Below are 11632 nucleotides of genomic sequence, written 5' to 3' on the forward strand. Positions count from 1 at the left end.
TGCCATAATCCATATATATTAATCTTAAATTAAGCCCATTCAAGCATGCCCCTTCAATTGCATATTGTTATTGCAATACGGTAGGACTACTGGATTATCAGAAATATTAGGGTTTTTGTATACTTTTACACAGTCAACCACAGTATTTTCATATCAGATTGTTTTGCCATTAGTAAATTTTCCATACCAGGAATTCTGCTCAAAATTTAAGCTGCTGTGCTGTGCTATCCCACCACACCTATTCAGAACAAAATCTTAAGGAAAAACAAAACCCACCTGCTTCTAAGTAATGGCTAATAAGTTACACCAGTTCCTTCTCGCTTTCTGAGCTTCGGTTATGATCAAGTCACTAACTAGTAAGATGTAGTTTTCCTTAAAGGTGCAGCTGTTTTATCAACCTAATGCCTTAACTGCAAACAAGTTTAGTAACTCATATGTTGTCAGTTTCCAGGTGGTTTAAGAATGGGAAGGTGAACAGCAACACTCTGATGTGCCTGTGTTTCAAACACCAAGAGTGACATATTGTGAAAACTGGTTTCTAATTTGTAATAAGTACTGCAGGAAATAGACAAGAAACCCTGGGGAGCAGGAAATGGATCTCCTGCATGACACAGAAAGGCAGAAAGGAAACTGCCAGGTTCTCACTTCATTGTATTACTCAGTAAACAAGAGAGATGGTTGCAATCTAGCTGTGTTACAAGTCAAAGCAAAATATGAATATGGTACATCACATCTTTCCTCTGAAGCCTCTGACATTTTATTCCTTGACTACACTTTTGTGTACCAAACACTGATTCTTTAGATACAGTTGTGATGTAAATCCAGTCATTTTCCCCTCTGCAGTCAGGAACCCGGCTCAGTATGTTTTCAGGCACCCTGTATATTCCAGGCTTTATACCAATCTCAACCCTCCTGCTAGGTAACTAAAGAGATCACTTTACATTAGAAAAGCAGCAGCTGGGGAAGAGGTAAATTTAAGGTGCATGCAGTGGGAAACAATATGCCATACTTAATGCAAGATAAAATTTATTTATTTCAAATAAGAAAAAAAAAGGGGGGGGAAGGAAAAACATCAAGATGCACTAATTTTTCCTACATCAAAATATTAATGAAGGTTATTTTTTTAAGTGGTGCTCTTATTTCCAAGAGCACAGATTGCATTAGATAGGAAAAACCCTATACCATACAACTCCATTCACATACTTGTTAGACTTTAAAAACTGCCTTGGTATGTGGTACCTTACTATAAAACACATTATTAGGAACACTATTATAGAGAAAAGAATTGTTCTTATCTTGCTGTTTTAAGAAATTAATATGAAAAAAGAACATATTTAGCAAGCTAAAGTAATGTAAAATTTAAATACTTACTGCGTAGGAGCCTATGAGGAATGCAGCATTTGCTTGTTTTTTCTGATCAAAGCCAGTATAATGAATTATTTTCTTCCTTATCAATGAAAATGACTGTATCAAGAAATGAACAATATTATGATTTTGAATTTTTTACTTTTCATGCCTTCTCCTATAAAATTAGAGGAATGCAAGGGTCTGTTCAACTTTCAGCCACCTGCATACAGAGGATCAAGCAAACTGTAGTCTAAGCCCTCACAAGCTTTGAAAGAGTCTACTGCATCCCTAACTAGATTGTTCCAGTATTTTTCAAAGTATCCAGCCTAAATATTTTTTTAATACAAATTAATCTTTCTTTTCCTCCTTGATTCTATTTACTGTTTCTGTTATCCAGCCCCATGCAACAGATATGAGTAAATACAAAAACATCAGAGGTACGTTAAAGTCTAAACAGTTTTGAAAACTGAATTTAGACTTTTTTATTCTTAAAGATTTGACTATAGATAAACCAATTAGTAGGTTCTAAGGATTAGAATCACTGGAAAACACACGCTTAGGTAAAAAAATATTTTTAAGTATTTCTAAACTTTATCATAAATAACTTTAAAATGTCAACTCAACTTGCAATATAGTTTCTCTAATTATCTTCTCTAATTATCAACAGAAAAGACATCTGTGGTGGCAGCAAAAACTATCCTTTAACTGCCCTAGAAACAAATTCTGATGTGCTTCTAAGTGTATACTTGGATCAATTGTTAAGCTATCATAAAATGATACTATTTAAATAGCAATATTACTTGCTCAGATACTATTCAACGCACTCAAGACAAATAAACCCCAGATTACTATGTTCTCAGCAATCCTAACAGGCCACTCCAGTATCAAACCCAAGCTATTCAAAGGGACTGTAATACAGACTTCTGTTGCTTCATAGCTTTCTGTAAAGAAAAATCAGAAAATCTTGTTTCCAGCAAACCTATTCATAGTGCTACACAAGGACAAAGCAAGTCTGAGTTATGCAAGTACCAGTGAGACATCAAGGAATTAAAAAAAAACTAATCTTAAAAGTCTTTCTTAAAATATTATGTTGTGCATGCTTCCCAATTTTCACAGTTCAGTGGCAGTTTCAAGATCTAAGCAGTTTTGAAGAAGCAAACTGTGATTTGCATTAATGCTAATATGCTTTTTAATCTGCCTAACAAGTTCTATTCACCAACACCAGTTAGAGGTCAACTAACTTGAAGTCATTAATGTTAGTCAATACAGAAACTCTTTGTTTTAAAGACACTATACTATATCAAAAGCCCAATCCCCAAAATCACTGAGCACCCCTCACAGATGACAGAAGGAGCAGGCAGTCTCCTTCGGGACAATGCTATAAACACTATCAAAGATCACATGTTGCTTCTTACCGAAGAGATGTCACAACCAGAAGAGAAGCTCAGATTGAACAAAAACAATCTCAAATAAAAATCATACCCTCAAGCTGACTTGGCAGATTGCCAAGAAGACTTATTTAAATGAAAGCTCCTTTTCTGAAACTAAGTCTGTACTTCTTTAGCAAATATTTTTTTGAACTAACATTAGTTGCTGCCACAGTGTTGCATCTCTGGATATTAAAGGTAACTGGGTTTTCCCTCTTAATCCTTCTTCCCCGTAAATTCACCTTGATCTAATTCAGCATTTATATTCAAAATGCAGCTGGATTAGGAATCCAGGAAAACACCTCAAGAAAAACAACAACAAACTTTTGGCCCCATTTGATTTTGTTCTTTAAAAAGTCAAGAATCTTGAATTAAAACCCCACGTTACCTTTAATTTCTTATTTAGCTTGCAGCAGTATCTGTAGACCATTGCCAGATTGAGTGGTCCAAAGTCTGCATAGAAGCTGCAAGGAGAAAAGGGGAAAGATTGTACATGATCGCTGTAAATGTCCTTTATTTCTTTTTCAAATTAGATGCATCAAGCAAAGAATAAGAACACATACGTGCTATATGTGCATCATTCTAAAACCAAGAATGCCTTCTTACATACATACTATTTTGCTGGAGAAAAAAGTTTTGTCATCTTTTAACAGGGGCTACAACTTTTTTCTCTGTTTTCCACACACCACCAATGAAAATCCAACCAGAATACTCAGGGTTTGAAGAATTCTCACTACTGTATCAATCTGTGACACCAGTTTAGAAACTCTATTTGACGAGTAAGCCAAAAGTTTTACTTTAAAAGAAGGCCATTAATATTGCTTAAGAAAAGTGTACATGGAGAATACAGATTGATTAGTACTTTTAAAAACAGTAAGCATGCCCTTGGTCAAAAATATTGAAAGAATTAGCAGTATTTCAGATTACATACACAAAGGCATACATGGTTCTGTTCATTTCAAGGGAAATAATATATCCATTGTGAGCTCATAAAAGCTTGAATCAGTTTTGGCAGCTTTATTCTCTTATTCTAGGATGTTTAGACATTCCACTTAATACTTGAGCAATGAAAGACATGCCCTTAAGCTCAGCAGTCCAGTTTGAACTTGTGAATATATATTGTTGCATCATATTCCTGTGTCTTCAAACAAGAATGGGAACAAAGAAAGCTTCTGGTTTGAAAAGATTTTCAAGAAAACCTGACGGGAAGCCAAGGAACCATTCTAAGACATATAAATCACCATGGCAGATAAGTCTGAGAGGACCAAACTCATGTAATTAGTTCTATAATGGGAATGGTATGTTTCCCTCAGCAACACTGAAAAACAATATTAATTAGACTTCTTCCTCATTTTTGTTGTTCTGACTCATTTACTTCTGTAAAAGACAGGAAAATGCGAGTCTGTACTTACTTCTCATACACAAGTTCATCATCTATGCAGAAATAATGGGTATCTGCAGCTCCACTCTTTGGTTTTTGGCAGAGAATTGCAAAATAAAGGCGATCTGAAATGCAATAAAATTTAAAGCCTTTATAAACAACACACTTATCTCTTGAAAGGTTCTGTTGACAGGTAATACTTCAACAACTTTAAATGGTTTAAAATTAACCAAATATTCACCTAAGTTTTACTGAACTAGATATTGTTGTTGCTGTTGTTGTTGTTATTCTTATCTGGTGTAAGCAACAAGGCACACAATTATGACTGAGGCTTTTTGCTCAGCAATGTTCGCATAATCTCCATCTCTTCAGCGTACTTTCCCAAAAACAGGAAAGCTACCCATCTGACAGCTTTGCAATACAGCAGGAGCCCGACTTTCCCCCATGCACACAGCAGAGACCCACGTCCTTTTGGCAACAGACCCCACCTATTGAACTCCAAATACCACCACACACACACCCTTAACTAAGCCACAAATCCCCTAGCACCTCAAAGCACCTACGTTAAACTAAACAGCATAGCACGCACCACGAGAAAGGCACTTCCCATCTTTCTGTAAAATGACGATTTCAACAGCAGAGGTGTGCAACTAAAGGTTGCAGGCGACCGACGCCAGAGGGAAGAAAGGTGCCGAGGCAGCAGCCCACTGCCCATGACCGTAGCTGTCTCGTCAACATCCTTATCTACATCCTCATCCCCCCTCCGGCTGTCTCTTCAAAGCCTGTGCACGTGCATCCAGGCAGGAGGCGCCTTGTGCTTTCCCTAGCTTCCTCTGTTAAGCTGAGGGGGAAAAGGACCCAGTGATATTCACATAGATATAAATTATTTTTATAGTCAGGGAAGCTGTAGCCCCAACGAACTTTAAACACCGACTGTGTTGCTGCTGTAAATTCATGTGTTTGCAGTAATTGGGTAAAATTAAAACCTAAAAGGAAAGATTTTAGTTTTTGCAAACTAGTTGCCTGGAGCAGTTATATGATTTAAATATCAAAACAGATCACCTGCATACAAATGTACAATTTCAAAGCGTGATTTATGATAAAGAAAAACTGCACTCTTTTTTCACAGAACAATGGGGGAAAAAAACCAACACATGCCTTCATGCTTCAAACAAAATCTTCTATGACTTGCACTTTAAAATCATTATATCTTGAAAATAAGCAGTAAAGTATGCCATGAAAGGAGTCTCCACATCTGTATTTCATCACTCACATGCTCAGTGCTCACCTATGTACACCAATATCTTGGGCATTGGAGGCAGACTCCACAACCAAAAAGTGTACACTTGCTAAATGCACACTTCAATAGAACAGCAGTCTGATGTGAATGGCTTGGCTTGAACACTTACAGGCCAGGTGCAACCAGTGGGATGTACAGTAACTTCTGAGCAAGTTAGGCATCTACTTCCTTGCTCTCTCAGAAGAAGCAGAACACCAAACTTGCTTATTTAATTTCTAATAGTCTCATCTTGTAGGCACAGCATCTGCAGTACTAGCTGGGAAGTGAATTGCCTTCTGTACCTCCCAGAAATTACCAAAGCATGTCCTGAAAATGAGCCAAAGGATAAAATTTATAGTAATGCTGTGCATTTTTAAGAAGTGAGTAAACTGGCCCACAAAGGGAAATATGCATGGAGGAGGAAGTGCAGTGACACCGCAACTGGATGCAAAATATACTATGAGGAAAACTGCTTCACAGAAAGGCAGTCCTGAGAAAGAGCGTATGCCAACACTTTAGGAGTGGAGGGAGACACAGTTTCCCTCAACTCCCCTGCATCTGCCCCCACCACTGTGTTACTCTCTCTGCTGTGTCAAAGTATATTTGTGTGATTTAGAAATTCTAGCAGGTATCCTAGCACATTAAAAAAAAAAAAAAAGAAAGGAAAAAAAAAAGAAAAGAAAAAAAAAAGCTGCTCCACTGGTTTACTTCCCCTCTGTCCTGAGAACCAGAGCTAACGTGGGAGGAGAGCAAAAAGACAAAAAGGAGAACTAATAGGATATGGTATCTATGGATTGTGTTTAAACTGGCATTGTTAGATTAAACATGTCACACTACAGCCCCCAGCTATAATTTCACACCATTTTCATGGCTAGCTGCCACCAGGTTCCTTACAAGCAAAAGTCTCTTCTGAGTTAGCTCCCTGAAGCAGCCCATGGGGGTTAACAGATACACATTTGCCTCAATGGCATCTGTTCTTTACATCCAGTTGAATAACTGACTTAGACTGGGCACTCATATGATATCTGTGACATCCACATGGAAGTCTGGCTGTAGTACTCCAACTCACATGCTACCTTCTTGCACATCAGCTTCTGCACACACTTTACATCACTTCAGAAAACGCAGAAGTCCTCAAATACAAAAGGAGAATCAAAAGGGAAAGAAATACATTTGTACAGGTCAAAGACCTAAAATTTTGCTCCTAAACAGGATTTGGTGTAACAGAATCAGTTGCTTCCTCAGCGCTCCTACTTTTACTGAAAATCTTCTGCAGCTTTGGCAAAAACGTCCAACAAAAATAAGAATTCCTGTCTTGAGTGAACAGTGTATACATGGCCTTTTGAATCACTGTTGGCATTCAACTCTGCACTGCTATCTCTGGATAAAAGACCTGAAAGAAACTAAAGTTTAATCAATTCACAGAACTACCTCCACACTAAAGATAAGTGTGTGTCAAATGCCACCAACATCCTGACAAATTGTCCATTCCTCTGCACCACTAACAACTGCTTTCTATTATGTAAGAAGAAGGCTCCATCTCAACATGTTTCCTATACACAGATTTTAGATATGAGCTACACAGAGAAGTCCTTTCCTGTAAGTGTATTTACCTTTCTACCGGCTTACCAGTCTGATATTAAACAACTGCTGTATTACCCACCACATCTGGTTTTACCTGCTTTTTTTGTAAACATAATCCCAGCTCTATTTACATTAGTGAAGGATTAGTGCGTTGATTTTTGAATGGAAGTAACACATGCTGAGAAAGGAGAATTCCTTCTTTAAAAATCTGATTACAGGATGTGGGTTTATAGACAAAATACACCAGAGCACTAACGAACTGATTTCATTAGGACTCCACAAAGGTTTGGACTGCTGGTGCAAGGCTTTAATTTTATTATTTTTATGCTTCCTTGGCTAATTTTAGCTTTTTAGTATGCCATTTACATATAGTGAGCTTAAGCACTTCCAGATTCCTGCAAATTTCTGATAAAAGGTCACCCTAAAACTATCAAAGCAGAGCAGACCTTCGTCTCTCAGAAGAATGAGAGAATAAGGGCTCACTTCCTTACAGGCTGCATCTGCACTGCAATTAGGAGATATGACCACAGAATATTACATACACCTCAGTTATGCTTAATTCTGTTAGCCTCACTTGACAAAATAGCTAAAATACAGAAACTTGGGTGTCACTGCAGGCAATTAATTTGAGTAAGCACACAATGTACAACAAAATGAGCCTGCACACCCCTAACTGAAGACTATGTTAAAGCAGCTTGGCTACTGCACGAGCATAAACTAGTGAGACTGAAGCAAGTACAAGCATGTCTACACAAACTATAATAATCACACATTTGATTGTTGTGTGCATACAGGAGGAAAAGCATTTTGCTTGTTTTTCAGATCAATAGTCTTCTGTGGAAATAGATGTGTAGAAAACTGAGAGCTACTACTCCAAAATCATGTTAATGTGAATACAGAGATGACAAAACAATCTCCTTCCCTTTACTCTCATAAGCCTGATGTTTCTTGGGGTCTGCTGCATGGGCGTCAGAGAAAGAAATTTGAGTAATTCAACAGATAACTAAATACCAAACAGGCAGTTGCTGCACGATGCGTCTGCATATTATCAGCGAAAAATATTTCATAAAAAGAGAAATTAAACAGTTCTATTGTTAAACAGATGTCTTAGATGAGAAACTCGGAGGAGCACAACAAAATTGAACATTAGGCTGTTTTGAATGACCAGGAATGTAACCAAATAATTATTTACTATTGTAAGAGGGGTATAATTCTAGATGCAGAGCTGGTACATGGTATTTTGTTATATTTTAGGTATTTTTGTTGTATTTACAGAAAGACATATGAGAAAATATAAACGACAAGTTTTCTTGCAATGTCAAGAAAAAAAACCCAACAAAATAACGTAAGATTGTCTTTTTAGTAATTTTAACATTTAAAAGATTCATTTACTCATTATTATATTTCATATTTAAGTGATGATAGAGATGGCAATTAAAACAGCCTGGCCTCTGAAAAAGAAAATGAAAGCATACTAAAAGGCTGAAGAAACTTTTTATATAACAAAAAAACATGAAAAAAAATGTTTTCAGGGACATGCCACAATTGATCAACAACACTGTTACTGTACTCAGATATATCCCTTGTGTTCTGCTGCTCTTATCTGATACACAAGGCTACTTTACATATATTCGTGCACTTGCAGTGTTGGATTAAATAATAAAAGCCTTAAAACTGTTATTTAAAATCTTATCTTTGAGAAAGACACATACGTAAGTCATACTGATAAAAGAGTGCATACAACTTTTTTAGTAAGACAGCTATATAATGAAAACTAATTGGAAGTATTGAGAGTAAAATTGTTAGAAAGCTTAAAAATACTCAGGTGAAGTGCCCTTAGCAATAAATAATTTTAAAATAGAAGTTTTACACATAATACAAAAGGTTTATAATAACAATCCAGCAATACTGAAAAAACAAAAGACAACTCTATGGTATGAAAAAACCCAACAACACACCACCAAAAAAGCAACCCACCTATCAATGAACCTATTAAACCAAATACTGTTTCATAAAAACTCCAAATGACAGTGTAAGTAAGATGATTCTCAAAGAAAACCAAAGCATATACAGTACAGCACAGAGCATCCTTTAAGATGTTAGGTACCCACAGTAAACAAACTGGATATACATTTAGCAAAAGGACAAACAAATGTCAGGAAATGCCTCACAGTGTTATATCACATAAAATTTAATTCCCTGTATTGTTAATTCCATTGTAGTTACTCTAGAATTAACTACTGAAAAGAGGTGAGAGAGAAACACACACCTTCTGCCTGAGGTTTATGCATTATGATTCCACATCTTCTTTAAAATGCTATTTACAAAATCAGAGCAATGACTAAGAAAAGCAGCAAAGGAAAGGAAGTTAACAGCTTTCAAGCATCTCCCACAGAATTGTTACACTTTCTTTAGATCATATAAATTACATTTTTCAGAGTCGAGAAAGCTATGGCAACATGCTTCTAATAAACAGAAGAAATACATTTAGTTCCAGCACATTGAATTTATACCAGCAAACATGACGACGAAAAAATGGCTTACCATGCAGCTTTACAGACCAAAACATTTTTTTACAAGAGTAGCTTTCCCCAACTACTCTTAAAAATTAAAAAATTTAGATATCTCATTAAAAATTATTCTGACATATAGCTAATGCATAAAATTAATTAGGAAATAAAGAAGTGCAGTAATTACTCTCTGTTTCAAGTGTAAAATTCATGCAAATAATGGATTACAAGCTTTGCTGTTTATGAACATTGGGCAAGAAAGGATCTATAGATTTTTACAGCTCTTCAGATTTGTCTTCTGCCTGTCTTCTATGCAAGACTAAAATTAGGGTAGTCTGCAATGCCCTTAATGAGCTTGGTACTATTATTGTAAGCAGCTAAGGCAGACACCTCAGCCTTTACAGAGGTTAAAATATCTAACAGCATGTCCATTTGCAAGAATAAGACCTTATGCTATCTACAGTCCAGAACTATTAATTCATTTCTCAGAATGGCATTATGAGAAAGCAGACCTTTAAACAGTTTAAACAGTTGAAGTAACTTTTAAAAGGGCTGGATAAAAAGGTAAGCCTGTGAGCTTACTCTTTCTAGGTTTCTCTTTTAAAAAGAAGTATGACCAGTGTAATAAAAATTAGACTATAATTGTTCCATTATTAGAAGCTTGTCAACTTGTGGCTTGTAAAGCCACTGTCCACAGTAAGATCAAGACAAAATGAAATATTATTAAATACAATAATCTACTGCATGTTAATTTTGTTATACTATTATGCTGTATATGGTGAAAACCCATTGAAAAAACAAGTAAAAGTCAAGGTGCTCTACTGTGTTATTTAAATGGATTAATATATTTTTGGAGAAGAAAATAAAGTAATTTAAGTAATCTGAGGAGCCTATTGATGCCAGACATATAATCAGATCCAAGCAAATGCTGCACAAGAATAGTTAGACAGACCTGTTTGCTGGAGATCTGGAGCAGGACAGAGCTGCCCAGTATTATGGGCAGGGAAGTTACTTTGGTATAAAAAAGTAATCACCTGCCAGTTGATGGGTTTCTACATTAACCTTTAAAACTACACTATTTCCTCTATAAATGGTTGCAGTTGTAGAAAAACACATGTGGAGTTACTGTAGTACTAATAGTTCCGCATGTAAGTAAACCATTATGTTTCTCCATGCCAATTAGGACTAACATGCTGTGGTTTAGGCTGGAATATTTAGGATTTTATTCCTTGACAGTATTAGAGCTTTTTGAAAGAGGAATCTGGTATGCTTTTGAAGTGTACATTCTTTTCCACATCACTATGCCCAATTTTCAAAACAAAATCTCATGTTTTTCCAATTATATTGTTACCTAGCAGACACATGGACCTCTGTTTCTTGAGCCAGGTAAGACTGGTGACTTTTGTCCACGTTCGCTCTTCTTAGTTTTGCTTGCTGTCTACAGAAAATTGCCCCTGTCCTTCACAGATAAGTAGTAAGTGAGGTTTATTTCTTGTTTTTTAAGAGAAGCTGTAAATACCACCACTCTCACATTCTGATGTGGAACATTTTAAGGTGTTTTTTTTTTTTCTTTTAGGCAAACTAAACTCAAGCATGTCTTTTAGCTGGGGAGCTCGAAACTAAATCCAGAACTATTTCAGCTCTGATCCAACATGCTTCTCCACAGAGACAGGTTCCTGTGCCGAAACAAATCATAAGGCCGTGAAAAGGCATAAGGACACCGAACAAACCTGCCTACAGCAGTCAGTGGCACTCGAGTGCCAAGAAGAGGTGCGACGGTTGTCTATTATTTTACCCATCAAGCCCAACATCAGGTAGAAAATACGGATCCCTCAATATAGAAAGAAATACATTATTTCGTTCCCCCACAGAATCATGTTTTACCGGATCAAATATATGTTCCCTGTAGACAAGCAGAAACACAGCAGAACGCAACAGATCGGTACAGCCAGAGTTATCAAAAAGCCACGGTATTTATTTTGCTGGAAGGGTGCCTGGACTAGCGATGCAGACTGTAGAACACTTGGCTGTGTGCAGCGCCGGGGAGACGCAGGAACTGACCCATGGCACAGATGGCAAGGGCGGCCGCCCGCCGCGAACACCC

At 36.7% G+C, this 11632-nt stretch overlaps 1 protein-coding gene across 1 annotated transcript in view; it reads right to left on the reverse strand.

The window, feature by feature from the left end:
* Positions 1 to 11632, reverse strand: part of CDC14B (cell division cycle 14B) — a 48199-nt gene that overhangs the window by 35821 nt on the left and 746 nt on the right. The window contains exons 2-4 of the mRNA XM_009998076.1: positions 4187 to 4304; positions 3163 to 3238; positions 1372 to 1464 (exon numbers count right to left, since the gene is read on the reverse strand). Coding sequence (XP_009996378.1) covers positions 1372 to 1464; positions 3163 to 3238; positions 4187 to 4304 — 287 coding nt within the window. The remainder of the gene's footprint in view (positions 1 to 1371; positions 1465 to 3162; positions 3239 to 4186; positions 4305 to 11632) is intronic.

Source organism: Chaetura pelagica, unplaced genomic scaffold, assembly GCF_000747805.2.
Source record: "Chaetura pelagica isolate M959 unplaced genomic scaffold, ChaPel_1.0 scaffold255, whole genome shotgun sequence".
Taxonomy (NCBI): Eukaryota; Metazoa; Chordata; class Aves; order Apodiformes; family Apodidae; genus Chaetura; species Chaetura pelagica.